This window comes from Kryptolebias marmoratus, linkage group LG16 (genome assembly GCF_001649575.2).
Source record: "Kryptolebias marmoratus isolate JLee-2015 linkage group LG16, ASM164957v2, whole genome shotgun sequence".
Classification (NCBI taxonomy): domain Eukaryota; kingdom Metazoa; phylum Chordata; class Actinopteri; order Cyprinodontiformes; family Rivulidae; genus Kryptolebias; species Kryptolebias marmoratus.
In genome coordinates this window covers 28,653,225-28,669,869 of record NC_051445.1, presented here as the reverse complement: position 1 = coordinate 28,669,869, position 16,645 = coordinate 28,653,225, and the positions used below count along the sequence as shown (strand labels likewise).

The window sequence follows — 16,645 nt, the reverse complement described above, 5'->3', positions numbered from 1 at the left end:
GCCTTTATGGATGGATGCAAATTTTTCCTGTGCATGAGTGAGTTTACTTTGGAAAAATACGAAACTGAAAAGTGGTGCATGCATATGTATTCACCCCTTTTGCTTTAAATCCTTAACCATTATGTTCAAAAGCCTCATAAGTAGTTTAATAAGATCCACTTGTGGGCAATCTAAGTGTAATTAAAGACAGAGAAAGCAAATTAGTAATGGTTGATCATGTTGGAGAAAATGTCCCGTTGTATATCCCCCCTCTGTCACACAGTTTCTGTGCTCTGTTCATGTCTGGTCTGTGTGCCCCAAGTTGCTTGATTGCTAATTTATCTTCTCATTTTAATTTTACAAAATGTTTTTTTTTTTTTTGTAAACTGAAAATTTACATTGTTGAACACAGCAGGTTATGTTGCATGCCATTCCTGCAATAAGATCACATGAGGTCCAGCATTAGTGGTGAAGGTATCAGTGAGCAGAATAAACACTAGCAGAATGTGAACATGGAGCAGACTAAATTTCTGTTCCTAAGAGATTCTGCTGGAGCTGCCTGCAGATATGATTATTGTTAAAAAGGCAAAACGTTAAATCTAATGACAAACGTGAGTGTTGACCTGTCCTGCACCATAACTATAACTGCAAATAAGTTTAAAAAAAAAAGCAAACGGAAAATTATTTACTTTGAAAACTTTAGCAACTTTCTTCATACTCTGTGTTTCATTATTGATAAGGTTCTAACAGTTAATAACTGTTAAACAGAACATCACTTCAGAAAGTTGCTTGGGCTATCCATTTAAGTTGTCATATCTCCTACATAAAACACTAAAGAAAAAAATATCTATGTGACATTAAGTCTTCTGCCACTCAGTCCAATTGTTTCTGGTGGTGGTGGTGGAATGGGGGGGTTTGAACAGCAAATAATTGAGTTTTACTATTCAGTTGGCATTTTTTACCTTTCTGCCTCCAATTCATTTGACAGTGAGGGAGTGACAAACACAGTTATGTGGTTACCATGGTAACCATAATGAGCCACTAGCAATTATCTTGGTTCTCGTTACACTTTTTGAGGTCATATATCAAAATGTTGGGATTTCTTTTTTTATCTTAGACTATTACAGCATTATGTTGGGATTTTGGGCAGTAGCTGCCTTGGCATCACTTAAAATTTCTTCAGAAATGTTCAAGGATAATAGTGTTAGTTTCAAAAACATTTAAAATGTACTTGTTCTTGTTGTCAGTTTTCTGTAATGCTGGAATAATAATGTGTGCATTAATGCATTTTAGGACCTCTCATGAGAACAGGTTGGTTTATTTAGCGTTGCTCCTCCACCTGCATGATGACAGTCTTGAGAAGAGGGTTGGATGAAGGTACAGACAGGAATGCAGAAATGGATGTGTGCAGCAGATGGAGGAGTGGGTGTCTGCCTTGTCTTGTTTGCTCATTAACTATAGCTATTTCTGTCCTCTGCTTGTCTGTCCTGTCTCCTCACCACTGTCTGTCTGAAAAGATACAGGTGGGCTGTTTGTCCACCTGTCTTTGTCACTTTTTTTTTTTATTCATGAGCTTCAGGGTTGTTATTACTAAACGCACAGTTCATCAGTGGATGAAATTACAAATGATATGATGTTTTAGAAAGAGAGGCTGGTACTTGCCAGTTGTGCTTCTTCCCATCTATCTCGGTTCTCCTCCATCAACAGATTGCTGACTGATTGTACAAAGTTCTGGAAAACAGAGAAAATATTTCCAAACCTGTGAGAGTAGTCTTTCTGGTATTCGTAAAAATGAGAAGGGGGTAGGAACAGCAATAATAAAAAAGAAAATACAGTAACCATGAACTCAGTTTATTGTTCCCTAGTCAGGTAAATTTTATTTTAATAATCTATAAATTTATTTTACCAACAACATACAATGCCTCAATTCACTGATCTGTCAGCCTTCACATGAACCATCCACCTGTATCACATCTCCTGTCTTTAATCAGTTTGAGCCTTTGTGTTTTAATCAGCTGAAGAAAATTGATGATAACATGAAGACATCCTCCTGTCCACATGATGTTGTTTCAACTAATTTTTTAAAGTATGTTTTTTAGGTTGTTGGGTCTGACATTTAAGTGATTTTTACCAAGTCTCACTTCAGGTGTTGTTCTAACCTGTTTTAAACAGGCAGTTGGTCATCTTAAGAAAACTAAACATGACCAATCTGTCCTTTTAAATTTTAGGCCAGTTTCAAAACTTCCATTTTTATCAAAAATTTTGGTCGGGATAATTATTGTGCAGCTGCATCCTTTTGAAATTTACACAATAGTCTTGAAATGTTTCAGTCTGATTTTAAAGCCCTTCACAGCGTATAAACTGCACTTTTAAAAGTTTTAATGATCTTTTATTAGCCACAGACTTAGAAGACTCACCTGTTGTTGTTTTTTTTTTTTCTTTTAAAACTGACAGCTGCCTTTGACACAGTCAACTGCAGAATTCCGATATCCAGGCTGGACAAATGCAGCATTCAAGGTACTGAATTAAAGTGGTTCAAGTTTGGTCTACCTGACAGATGTTACTCTGGAAGTCTTGGGTAATGTGTTTACTCCTCAGGCCCCCTCACATGTGTTGTTCTCCAGGGCTCCATTTTTGGATTGATTGTATTTTCCATCTACATGATCCCCTTAGGCTCCATCTTTAGAAAATTTCACACTCAGATCTACCTTCAGTTGAAGCGTAATCTTTTTTTCTTATGATTAAAATTACTGTTTTGTGTCTTACTGATATCAAAGCTTGGATGGAGTCAAACTTTCTCAACTTCAATGAGAAAAAAGAGAGTAATCATTTATGGACCCAGTGATAACTGCAGTGCTTCTCCTACAGATCTGAATAGATAGGAGCTGTTTGTAAAATCACACATTATAGATTTGGGAGTGATATTTGATTCAAATTTTATCTTTAAGAAAGGGTTTGTAGCTAGTTCAGTAGTAAAGCAATCATTTTTAAACTGAGGCTTTTATCTAAGGTAAAACTGTTTATCTTTGAAAGACTTTGAATGACTAATCTAGCCTTTTATTACATCCCAACTGAATTACTGTAACTCTGTATGTTGGTGTGAGCCAGGTGTCTTACAACTGCAGCTCGTCTTCTCATACGAATAAAAGTATGACAATAAATTCCCGGTGCACAATTTCTTCATTGGCTCCTGTTCATTTTAGAATTGATTTTAAAGTTTTATTGATGACCTATAAGGCCCTGAATGGGTAGGCCCCTGTATATCTGTCTGACCACCTGCGGCTCTATGTGCCCTGCAGAACCCTTCGATCTCATTTGCTTTCAGGCTGGTCCACAGAGGTGATCAGGTGTTTAGTTGTAGTTCCTAAACTGTGGAGCCAGCTGCCCCTTCATATCAGACAGGCTTAAACTCTCAGTGTATTTAAACACACTGAGTAATACAAGTAACTCAGTAATACTGAATTTATGATTTAATACAAATATTATTTGTAATAGAAATAATACATTTGTACTAATTGGCTTTTAAGATTTTATTAATTTTACATTTTATATTTATTTACATTCACCATCATTTTATTGGTCAATAAACTTGCCTCCACTATATAGTTGTAAGTCCAAATGGTGCTCCAAACAGTAATATATTTTTGTTGTAAATATTGGTGAAATTTGTCAATTCTTCTTTTTTGAATAAAACATTATATTTTACTCTCCCCTCCCCAGGTGTGGTGCTCTGAAAGGAAATATTTCTTAAACATAAATACAAACAGTATCAGGTACAAAACTGATGGTATGTACACCTTTGTAAGAGCTAAATTTTCCATGTGCTAAAACAATATGTCCTATGGTGTCAGTTTTGCCTTTCTACCATGAATGATGATAAAACCTACAAAGTACTTGTTAACTCTTCAAGTAATTATTTGGGTTAAACCGTATAGTACTAGGCAGAATGACTCTGTACAACCAAATGTTAATGCTTTTTTCTGCTAAAGTTTTTACTGTAAGCTTAGACCTATTTTTGTGAGGTTTTCCAAATGATCAAAAATCATTTTATGAAATTACCCTCATGTCTGCACCGCTGGGGCTGTAGTATGACCTCCTGAAGATCTCTGTCATGTTCTTCAGTACATCCAAAATAGCCAGCAGATCTCCACTGTAGCTAGTCCCATCACTGGATGTGACCCTCAGCTTGGTCATGACTTCTGAAACTCCATCTCCCACAAGTCCACGCTGTGCTTTGGACAAGTGTTCCCGAGTCTGGTGGAAACATTTGCTTCTGTTAGCTACATTTCAAGCTTCTCTTTTCATGACTATGACAATGGTCAACACAGCAGGTCTTAATAAACAACTATTTAAATCTTTTTTTAGTTGATTTTATGTTGCTTTGTGACAAAGTTAGCAGTATAACAGCTAACTAGCTTTGACATTACATTGTGTGTGAAAGCAATGGTGTATTTGGGAATTTTATACCATAAGTCACAATCAATGATTTTATTAGGTTGTTTTTGCTTTGCAGCAACCAGAACAAACAACTTCACCTGATGAGATGAAAAATAAAAAATGAAGAAAAAAAACACCAGCAAACTAAGTCAGATATGTTTTGTTTTGATTTTAATCTGTGTTATGAATGTTATTTCTTGATGATTCGGGTCATTTTTATCACTATCAATATCAATGAATTTGTTGATTTCCTATTTAGTAGTTGCTGAATGAGGTGTGTCCTAGTAGAGTTACTTCTTGTAGTAGAAACATGTTAAAGTAAAGTTTTTAAATCATTTTAATTCTTTCATTACTGAACCCTGAATAATTTCTTTTTAGATAACAGTTGAAGTTACCATTACATGACTGTTTTTAGTAATGACTTTAAAACATGATCTGTCTGGAAATTTCTAGTGCCACTCTGGTAACGTTTCAATGCGGTTTCAACATTAATATAGCATTTATGTTCATTTTTGGTCAGCAGCCTGTCATTAATAGGGTTTTATTGCCATATAATGTCATTGTGCACTCTTTATTAGGCATGAAAATACATAAATCATTGAATCTTAAACACAATTAAAATGCATCAATACATGTTTAATAGGTGAATAAATTTAAGTTGTGAGGTGCATTCAAATTCTCACCCCTAGTTTGTAGACACTTGTATTGTGTCATATTTTTCTACAGAATTTATAAATGTATGTCACATATAATTATTGCATATTTAATCTTGTCAATCTGACATAAAACTGCATTCATTAAAAAAAAGCCAGCATTGAGACATTCACTTTCATTACTGACCAAAACATTATCTGAAATAATTAGAAAGTGAAGTCCCCTGCACCATCTGTTTATGTTTTGCTCTGACTGCTGAAATCGAATATTTTATATTTTTTTAAAGTTTCAAATTTTGCCAAAACTGGACTTCTAATCAAAACTTGAGTGTCTTGTAACAAACCTATGGAGCATCAAACAAAGTCTAAAACCCTAAACATCCCAGGCAGGTGATTCCTGACCAACATCACTCACACACACACACACACACACACACACACCTTTAGGTAAGTGTTTTTTGATGCATTTATCTTTTTGATGCTATTAGTTTAAAACGTTTTTTTTATTTATGTATTTATTTATTTTTAAAAAGGCTACCAAACTTCCTTTTCTTATTAGTTGCCTTTTTTACTGTAAGCTTTTTTAAACTTTAAGGATTTACCATGTCCTGGGGGCTATTTCACAAAAGTAGGATTCCGGAATCCAGGGTAAGAGAAAAAGTCAGGCTTGACATAGCGCCATCCAGTAAGTATTATTCAAAGGCATATAGACTATTGGCACCTGTCCACACTAGGTTAATATGAGTTTGGGTAATGGTGGAATGACTGAAAAAAAACAATCAATTCCAAAACATTCAATGTGGCTGGGGAAGGTTATATTCTTTGAATGCCAAATACACTCTTCTGATGGTATGGCAAGTAGTGGCTTTGCTAAGATTTCCGGCAACCCCAACAGCATATAGGAATATACCACTTGTAAAATATCTGAGCTCAACACAGATCATCTGTGTAACGTGAGGGCATGGCTCCACTCGGTGCGGTGCTGAATTTTGGAACCCAGTAGTCTGCACAGATTGCGGATGGCATCCCCAGAAAAGTGGTTTCAGTAATTGTCGGGAAAAGCCAATGGGTCAGACCTGTCCCAAAGCACTCTCTCTCGTCTCTTGTTAACAAATGATAATGATAACCATTATAATGTTAAAATATTAATAGTACTTAATTGAATGTCAAAATGAATCAGTGGTATATTATTGCAGGCTGATTTAAAAAAAAATACTTCAAAACAGACAGATAAAAAAATGGAATCATGGACAAAACACATTGGTTTCTGATCAGCGTGACCACTGACTGAACATATAAGGCTAACAGCCAGGCTTAGTTAAGCCTGGCTGTTAGCCTTCTCTGGAGCAGGCTAGCTGCACAGGATAAATCGCCATAGTAAGTTATGTGCTACTGGTTTTGTGAAACCGCATCAAGGCTTAATTTAGCTAGGATATCTGGAAAATCCCGGCTTAATCTGCTATACTGGTTTTGTGAAGCAGCCCTCTGGATGACTAAGAAACTACACAAACATAATTAGTTGTTCAAATTGAAAGCTGCCTGTGTTTGGTGGCACATAGCACAGAATGCATGAAAAGTATGTCAGCACTGGCTAAACCAGAGAGTAAATGATTATAGTAGAATTTTTTTTCGTATAAAATTATCTGGTTATAGCTTAATATGAAATAACAAAACTTTTAAAAGGTAATACATTATGCTTATTATACACAGATGTGTGCAGTGCTGAAGAAAGAAAGTGATAAATCAAAAATGTTTAAAGCTGCAAGCTGAAATTTAAGTGAGAACACATTGTTGACCTTTGTAGATTACTGTGAATAATCTGTTTAAGTGATGGTTGAACAGTGATTTTTCTGTCATTACAAATATACAGTGATGACATCAATGATGATGATGATGATGATGATGTTATCAAAGCCCCTTTATAACATCACAATGATAATGGGTCTTGGAAGAAGTTTTTCGCTCTTTGAGTGCTTCTAGTTAAAAATATATTTAGGATGGACTATATTTAGTTTGTACATCTTTATTGGTAAGGTCTGTGTATAAATCTGATTCTGTCAGAAAATGAAATACTGATGCTCACTAAAGTTTGTATGCTGCGATAGTCATTGGAAATGCATTTCATATAAGTGGGGTTTTCCCAGTAGGCGATGCCCTCCTCATCCAATGAGCATCGACGTAAGATTAGCCCTGTGTGAAGACACATACAACAGATCAGCAAAGCAGTGAAAACCATCTGTCTTATAAAACTTTTAAATAGGACCTTGTGTCAGTGCTTGAAGCATGAACCTCACCCATAGCATTGGGAGGACAGCGTACTGCTGCCGTATCACCAGCAGGAGTCATCTTCCAAACAACATTGGAGAAATTGTCCTCACCACATATTTCATGAGGTTCTGTTCACATCAGAGAAATACAACTTGACTGACAGAAACTGTATAAGTCAAACAAACATGTCAGGGATGATGTCCCCATACTAACAAAACAAACCATGTTCCCATTCACTGACCTGGACATCTCTTTTCATTACAGTGACGGACCTCTTCTCGTTCTCCTGGACAAAGCTTTCCTCCAAAAAAGGGTCCATAGCAAATCCTGTTTCTCTGCTGCCTCCCCCCTCCACAGGTTTTAGAGCAACCAGACCATAATGACCAAGGTTGCCACTTTCCATCCACTAAGAGTACAAATTAATTATGAGTGTAAGATTTAGATTTATAGAATATGACAAAAAAAAATGCACACAAACAAAGATATGACACTTTTTTGCAGTTTATTTTTAAAATCACAAGTAAATTGTGAACCAAATCAAGTTTTCTTGATGGCTCCAGTGACTGACCAATGTAGAAATTCTGATGGCTTAAACTGTTGTCAGTATTTGGGTATTTTTTGCTAATTTCTTATTTAAATTTTCATGTGATCCTTGTGTTTAGTTTGTTCATTGTTTACATGCTGTATATTGTATTGTCTTGTTTCTTGTGTTCCCTGTGCCACTAGTCACCTGCCTGGTACCTGCGGGTTCATTCTATCAGGTTTGTAGATGGTAGGTTTGGACCCAGAATGCAGACTGGCACAATCAGAGACTGATTGTACTGTTGTTCAATAAAACACACCTCTACTCTTATTGTTGTTTTTTTTTTTTCATTTCTGCAGTGAGGTAGGGAGAGAAGCCCCAAGTGGGCTTCGGTTTGGGCATCGGGCATCAAGCCCATGTGAGGCGAGACCCACTCTGGAGACTGTGGCAGGTGGGGAGTTTGCCTGGGGCGTTACATCTGTCAGTCGGTAATGCAAGGGTCAAAAGGCAACCTTAGGAGGAAACCGCCTGTGGAGCAGAAGGGCAAAAGCTCGGCACTGAAGTTTCTCCTTTTGCTTATTTGTTATAAATATTTGATGTCAAGATAAACACTTAATACTTATAGTATCTATTGATGTGGAGGATCAAGTGGAGCTGCTGCCTCTGCACCATAAATGCATACAGGGTTGCAATGATATGTGTATGCATGTAAAGTGATAAATGTGTTGAACCAATAGCATTGAGCAACTTCTCTGGGTAATTCGCCTCTGTTCAATGCACAGCCCCTCCACTGTGGGTGGCAGTGAATGGAACTTCTGATGTTTTTGCTAAACAAAAAGGGTTCAGAGCTTCAAGGCAATGGTATTGTCTTATTTGAAAGTACCCAAATATTATGACCTGTGAGGCATAATACTTTTTAATCTCACTGTCAATCAACTAGGGACATAGCTGTGCCCCTAGTTGTAAGCTAAAAGCTTACTTTTTAAAGGCACTTAATTATGAAAGAAAGTAAGTTAGTTAGTTAGTTCTAGGCTACCAATTAAATAACCTGAAAAAATAATTACAATACTACTTATATTTTGGAACCTAGTATTGTCTGTAAACTGACTGTACCTTACAGATTTATTATAAATGGTTTGGCCTTGATGTTTTAAATGGCTGCTGTATCTGAAGCCAGTTCAGTTGGTCTGATGGGATTTGTTTGTTTGTAAGGACTGCTGAGGTACATCCCTACAGACCATTGTTCCTAAAGTTGGGTTCAGAACCCCACTGAACCATCTCTACAAAAATCCCTTTTTTGTTTGCTACTGCGTGGAAATGTTGTAAATCTGAATTTATGTACCATAAAAATACCCAGAGTTCTATTCATCATCTAACTTTTCTTAATTATTTCTGATTTGTGAGCTAGCGGCTAATTAGAATTTTTTTGTCTTACCAAATCACACTTGATTTTCACAAATGATTTTTTAGGCAGTACCTGTATACCAAAGGACAGGTGATTTTATACATCAGCATATGGTTTTCTAAAATTTGTCATGCATGTAGAATGTGCCTCTCAGTGGTAATACACTAGAAAACTCAATCATTTGACTGAATAAAGGTATTAATTAATTAACTGATGAATATTTATCCTAACAACTGAAAAAAAGGTATCTCCTTCAAAAACATTTGCTGAAGGTTTCTTAGCAATACCTAAATTATGCCAGTTTTTGTAATGGGTTACAACATTTTACATTCTTCAGTATAAATTTAAAGACATTATTTAATGCAGAATCTTGGATTTTAAAATGCTTTAACCCTCCTGTGGCCCTCAGGTCAAATTGAACCATAGTTACAAGGGCTTCTCTTCCACTCTTCAGGTAGGAAGGCTTCAGGAGTGTTAAATTTGTTTAAATCAAAATACATGCTCTTGGTATCACTTACAGTATCTTTTAAGGGTCCACCCCATCCCCAAGTTGGGAGTACAATTTGGTGTAGAAACAAATTAAACCACATTCCTTTGAAATGGACCTGAACATTCGTATTCCCCCCTCCTGCCCTCTGAGACATTACAACACAATCTTTACATAATACATGTTCACGTACCAGGACACTCTCCAAGGAAGCAGTCTACAGTCGCCAACCAGTCTCCCCTGCACTCAGAGCCTCCGTACGAGGGGCCATTGCACTCCCTGGTTCTCTGCATGGTCCCATTAGAACAGGAGGCCGAGCAGGAGCTCCAGCTGGACCACTCATTCCAGACTCCATCCACTGAGAATTGACAGGATCACAGCAGCATGAACAGAGCAAGAGAATGTATTAAGATATAAAAACAATGACAGTCAAACTGAGAGCATTTTTTCTCTGAAAGTTTCTAATTAAATATTAATTCCTGTGATTTGCTTTCTTCGAAAACAAAGTAAAGATAAGATTGACTTAAGTGTTTAGTATGCATTGAAGGAACTATAACTACAGTTATTGTTATAATTATATATATCAATGGTTTTAAAATGTATTTATTTTTTGTTAATTTCCCTCTCTGATTGTCTGTGTGTTGCTCACTTGCTCACCTGGACAGACAGCTATGTTGCAAAATTTGGTCTGTTTCTCTGGTCCATCACAGGGATCTCCCCCAAATTGTGGGGGTGTACATGTTCGTGTTCGGGACCTGTAGCCTCTCCCGCAGGTGGATGAACACAAACTCCATGGTGACCACTCATCCCATGCACCATGCACTGCAAACAGAGCAGCTACTGTAAAATTCATCAAACAAACATAGGTCCCCAGAACGCAAAAAAATTAAAAAATAAACAAAAGAACAAAAAAAAACTGGGATTAACTTCATGGAGGCACTGAAAATAAAACAGCCATAATTTCGCTGTTGTTTTTTGGAGGATACCCATTATAACTGAGCCTAGGAAAACTCATTTGTCAATTATGGTACTAGGAGTAAACAAAAGCAAATTCCTTGCATCCCTATTTGACTGTAGAGCCAAGCCAGATATGGGTGAGGCAAGGTCAGGGAGAGGACTAGGAAGGTGCTGAATGGGGACAGGACAGGGTGAATGCAGGGGTGGGAGCTTACCTGGACAAATAGCTGAGTTGTTACAAGGTCTCTGCTCTCGCAGTGGCCCACTACACTGGGTGCTGTAGGAGGAGGACACACAGAAACGAGTGCGACTCTGCCAGCCCTCCCCACATGTGGCAGAACATACACTCCATGCTGACCACTCCTCACCTGAAGTTGAGTCTACTGGGGAAGAAGGGATAAGTAAAGGATGGCAGGATAGGGCAGGGGGAGAAAGGAGGAAAAGGAAAGGGGGCCATAGCTAATTATCATGCAGGACAAAGCTTCTGTGGAGGAAGGGCTGAGATGTCTCAAACGGTAGCTTCTATAGTGCCACATTTTAGAGGCTGCCTTCATCAAAGGTTAAAAATTTCTGGAACATGAATGCAATTGCTCTGTTCAAAAGACAAGTCTAACAGACACATAGGCATTCACTGGTCACTAAAATAGAATCACCACATACTGGTCTTGGTAAAAGGAAATTAAGATTGTCCTTGAGATATATACCATATATACCATATATATATATGGTATATATACCAGCGATTCTCAAAGCAAATGAACTACAAGTCAATGTGGAAGAGGACAAGTTATATTGCATTACACTGAAATGCGATTGTAGTGTGTGTTTACTACTGTGGCCTTTTAGAGTGGTGTAGCTCATTTAACAGTATGCAGAGAGAGAGAGAGAGAGACAGAGAGAGAGAGAGAGAGAGAGAGAGAGAAAGAGAGAGAGAAAGAGAGAGTTCACAGGGTGAGTGGGGAGAGAGCAAGCCTGTGTCCATATGCTCTGTGTGAGAATCAGAGTCCATGATTTAAGACAGAGGAAAAGTAAATGTAGAAAGTTGAATTTATATCAGTATATGTACAGTGCCAGCCACAGTAACAGCAATAAATGCTACAACTCTAAGACATAGGCTGTCTGAGTCTTTTCCCTATGCTGTGTGAAAAAGGGGTTTAGCCCCAAATCACGTTGCAGCTTTGCCCTCTGTTGGTGTCATCAGAAACTAAGACAACAGAGAAGAAGGTGTTATGTCACATTGCCATGGAGTTATCTAAATGTATAAAGAAAAGAAAGGTGAATTTAGAAAACCGGCTTTTCAAAGTTGTGTACACATAGAAATGTGCATTTATTTTGTCCTCACTGTAATTATTAGTGACAATTTCTATTTTCAGCAATAAATGTAAAAAGCTCATATCACGGCTTTCAGACAAATGAACATGAGCATACGTATTAGTTACGCCGTCTGACACCATTTTTTCGACCAAGGTTTAGGCAGCTCATAAAAAGCAGGTTGTGCCATTTTTCACACTAGGTTGTTTTGGGATTTTAAGTTTCTCAAGGCATCTGTAATTTTCATTTAAATCATTTTGATGTTACAGTGCCTTGTTGCCTTTAAGTTCAATTTATTTAACATGCTTTTTCTTTTGTGAAAACAACACACTTGATTTTGTTGAATTGTGAAAAATAATGAAGTTATCAAGTTTAAGGTACAATTTCTTGTGAAACTACAGCACACATTACTATCAAAAGATAGAGTGGCTTAGGTTCACAAGCAAACAATTGTAGGAAAACAGAACCATTTCTTTTAGCTGTGAATTGTAAACAAATGAAATAGGAAGAATTTGCTTGTTGCTAGTTGTTCCAGACTTTTTACATTATCTAAAATCAGGTTTGGACCTTTGAATGTAAACTGTGAGAACCCCTGATATATACCATTTCATCAGGAAAGCAAACCTCGAATATTTTGTCCAAATTCACACATTGCCACCATTTAAAGAAGGCAGCCCCTGAAATGGACCTCAAATTTCTGCGTGCTTGTTCTTTGTCATCTTTGAGGTTCTGATGTCATATCCTTTGCATTGACTCCAAATGAAAGTGAATGCCACTGCCTTGGGATATGTCAGTCATCTTTTCTCTTCAAGAGTCTGCTGATTTAATGGGTCACTGAACCAATTAAAAAAAAAACACTGGGCTGTCACAGGTGGGTAAGGAAGGGGAGGAATACTAAACAGGAAATAAGGAACTGATAAGTAAATTAAAGTGATACCTCACTCAAAATCTGTTTTCTTGGGAAGATTCAAACCCCATCATTTTGACAGTTAACTGCAGGTTTGTACCATTTAAACTAATAGCTGCTGTCATGTCAGGATAAGTTTTAAACTGTTACAACAGACACCAAAAATGCCAAAGAAGTTCTGGGAAAACATACAGTATTGACTGATTGAAATAAAGCTGATTTTAGCTGTCAGTTTATTTTCATATGTAAACCAAAAATAATTCACAGCAGAATTTGGTTACAGTTAGATCTTTTTTTTTTTTTTTTTAAATTAAGCTTCTATTTGAAGCAAATATGAGAAGATTAATGCCAATCTTGTTTGTATGGTATGCAATGAGCTGTAATACATGAACAAATTGAAATTTAATGCTCATTCATATTCATCAGCGACTGAGTGAGTAGAATTTTGTCACTGAAAGATATCTGACTTAATGTCCATAAAACAGTGAGTACATACTAACAGGCAGATAAGTACATCATTGTTTGTCAAGGAATTATTAAGGGTGCCACTATATAAGCACTGAATGAGTCCTCTTATTATTATTAACCTATTATTATTCTTTCACTTCTGTCAGATGTTTTGATTCACTATTCCTCCCACAGTTTAAAAAAAATTATCAAAATGTGTGGCTCATCAGAAATAGTGTGTTAATGTGTTTTTTTGTACATTCTAGGATGCAAACGAAATTTGTACAAATTTTCTCTATAAACAATGCAATTTTGGTGTAACAAGTGAGGAAAACGCAGCCGTTTGGAGCTTGATAGCTCTGACATACATCATAGTACAAATATCAACTTTAAATGAGTCACACAAAGTTGAACTTTACACGACTAAACAGACACTTCGATATTTTTAACGATTTTATGACAAAAGTATTTTGAATTTTAATATTTTTGGAGATTTCACAACAGAATGTATATCTTACGTTTTTACTGTTAATGCATAAAAATTAATGTTAGCAATACATATAGTCCAGTATGTACCAGGTAAGTACCAAAAACAATTGAAACTAGACGTTTTTGTACACTGTATAAAAAGAGCATTTTTTCTTGGCATAAAATCAGACTAAACTTTTCCTATTTTAGGTCAGTTTAGAGTTTTTTTATCACTTTTTTTCAAAATTACAAGTTTACATTTACATATACTAAGATTACTATGCCTTCAAACAATTTGGTAAAGCTCATGTGACGATGTTATGACTTTTAAAGACTTTGATAAGTTAGTTGACAAGATTTGAGTTAACTGGAAGCACACATGCGAATACATTATAAAACACACCTCAAACACACTGCTTCTTTGTGGAACATCATGGACACCATAGGAATATCCAGCCATCATAAAGCTCAGGAAGGAGAAGGTTCTGTGTTGCTTGAGATTAACGTGTTTTGGGTGCGTATCAATCCCAAAACAAAAGAAAAATACTTTGTGAAAATGATGACTGAAGCTGGTAATAGAGTGTCTATATATAATTTTAAAAAACAAACAAAACCCCCCAGCAAGTTTGCAAATGCACACAGGGAAATAGACCTTAATTTTGGTGAAACTAAAACTGAACGATTTGGCCATAATGACCATTGTTACATTTAGAGAAAAAGAGGAAAGAGTTTTTTCCATATGACTTACAGTACAGCTTTTATTTTTGAGGATTACTTTTCTGTGGTGTTTTTGTCTGCCTGTTTTTTTTTTCTAGAATTGTTGTCAGCGTGTAATATGTGTGTGGTTACCATGGTGACATTAATGAGCTCTTTTGATCTTGGTTCTCTTTACACTTCTTACACAGTATACACAGCAAAATGTCAGTATTTTATCACCTTAGATTATTAGAAAATAAGGTCCCAAAATTACTGCTGGGCTTTAAAGAAGAAAGTTACTGCAGTCAGTGTAGCTACTGTATTGGCACCCTTCAACATCTCTTCAGAAACTTTTGTAGTTATTCTTATACTGTTGTGTTATGCACAAAATAACTTAACAGCTCCAGTTGTCTGTCAGTGTTTGCAGTGCTGAGCTGAACTGAATATTTAATCTTGAGACTGATATCATCTTTTATCAAAATCAAAGACTGAACATAAATAAGTATCCATTCCATTTTGTAGCATTATTTCTTTGGGTGCTATTCAGACCTTTTGTGCATTATTACTTTATAGGAGCAGAAGTACTACAACCTCAGATAAAATGCTATTTCACTATATGTTCTGTCAGGATCCATTTTGGAGGTTGTCCACTGTTGACATGGTATTGCTATGGGAGATTTTGATAGATGTGAATATTAGATGGTCATGTGGTAACCCAAGCTGCCACAGTGACTGATGCATGGGATCCCTCTGCGTCCTGTTGTCTTACCTGTCTGAGGACTCTGCTGTCCACTGCGGAGCTTGTCTGCATCATCACGCTTGCGGCTGTCCAGAGAGCGAAGCGACTGGCTGCGAGAGAAATGGCGACCTTTGCCTAAAGGAGGATGAGGCAAGGCCAGGAGGGAGGGGGGTGGGTGGGTTAGCAACCAGAGATCCTTTATCAAAGGCTTACATTTGGACACAACCGTGACGAGATTGGTCACCCAAAACAGCATCAGCCAAACTTGGGACTTGTGTAGTGTTGTGGATCTTAATGTGCCGTTCTTGTGTGGTGTTGTTTTTTAGTCTTTAAGTGCCTCTGATAGCATGAATAATTGCAAAAAAATATATACATAAACCCATCACAGCTAAAGCAATGACTTACTGCTGTGGGAGAGAAATATATCATTCATTCTGAGGGAAGAATACTAAACATTTCAATGAAAGCGCTAACACTTCCTCTATGAAAAAAATATACTCAGACACTGACTGGCTGAGTCACTTCAGTCTTTTGTGGGTGTAATGACTTTAAAAATACTGTGAAATCTTGGTTATAAAAAGGTAAACCAGTTCTTATTTTTATTCAATCAAAGTCAATGCTCTCCTCAAGTAAACACCCTGAGTTTTAGAGTTAGTAAGAAACGAAAAGCTTTTTCTGATTCTGAAAGAATTTATATTCTTATGTGATTTCAAAAAAGTTAAAAACCAAAAACAACTGGACTTCTATTCTGTAGTTCAACTACAGAATAGAAGTCCAGTTGTTTTTGTTTTTTAACTTTTTTGAATTTACCATGGCCTGGATGACTGAGAATCTACACCAGCATATTCTTATGTGATGGAACTTATATCAGTTTCATGTAATTTTATTTTAGGTGCTGTTAAACTTTGATTTCATAAGTAGAGTTAACCTCAGAAAAAGGAAGTGTATCTTCACTATGATTATAGCAAAATGGCAACAGTCAAGTAAACAAGTAGCTTGGTTGTTTGCTTTTGTTTGGTTGTAAACATTTTGAGAGGCCAATCCTAATGGCGGGATGTCTGGTTGGGTGTACTGAGGCTGTGAAACAACTTCTAACTAAGCTTCACTGTCAGACTGTGCAGTGTCATTGACTGCTCCTATATCTGCAGAAATAAAGAAAAATCAAAGAAAATTCTTGTCTCCCATGTTCTTGATAGTAGCAGGGGAGACGGAGGTGAACCCAGAGCGCACACTCATCATTTAAAAAGAAAGTAATTTATTAAAGTAAAAAATAAACAAAACAAAAGGCTGGCATGGCAGCAAAAAACAAACAATAACAAAATCCAAAAAGGCAAGGCAAGGCAAGGCAAGGAGCGTGGTATGTGGTCA

The 16,645-nt window shown here is 36.7% G+C and overlaps 1 protein-coding gene across 12 annotated transcripts in view; it reads right to left on the bottom strand.

The window, feature by feature from the left end:
• adgrb1a (adhesion G protein-coupled receptor B1a) overlaps positions 1-16,645 on the bottom strand; it is a 316,467-nt gene that overhangs the window by 167,073 nt on the left and 132,749 nt on the right. For 8 of the 12 annotated variants that reach the window (XR_005234257.1, XM_037980552.1, XM_017436779.3 and 5 more), the window contains 9 exons: positions 15,308-15,412; positions 10,925-11,092; positions 10,410-10,574; positions 9,946-10,110; positions 7,579-7,743; positions 7,364-7,465; positions 7,153-7,259; positions 4,039-4,233; positions 1,642-1,710 (listed from right to left, as the gene is read on the bottom strand). Coding sequence is in view for 11 of the 12 variants with exons in the window: in XM_037980552.1 (XP_037836480.1) it covers positions 1,642-1,710; positions 4,039-4,233; positions 7,153-7,259; positions 7,364-7,465; positions 7,579-7,743; positions 9,946-10,110; positions 10,410-10,574; positions 10,925-11,092; positions 15,308-15,412 (1,241 nt within the window). In the remaining variant the exon portion in view is untranslated. The remainder of the gene's footprint in view (positions 1-1,641; positions 1,711-4,038; positions 4,234-7,152; positions 7,260-7,363; positions 7,466-7,578; positions 7,744-9,945; positions 10,111-10,409; positions 10,575-10,924; positions 11,093-15,307; positions 15,413-16,645) is intronic. The other 4 variants (XM_025010723.2, XM_025010726.2, XM_017436776.3 and 1 more) reach the window with 2 other exon arrangements.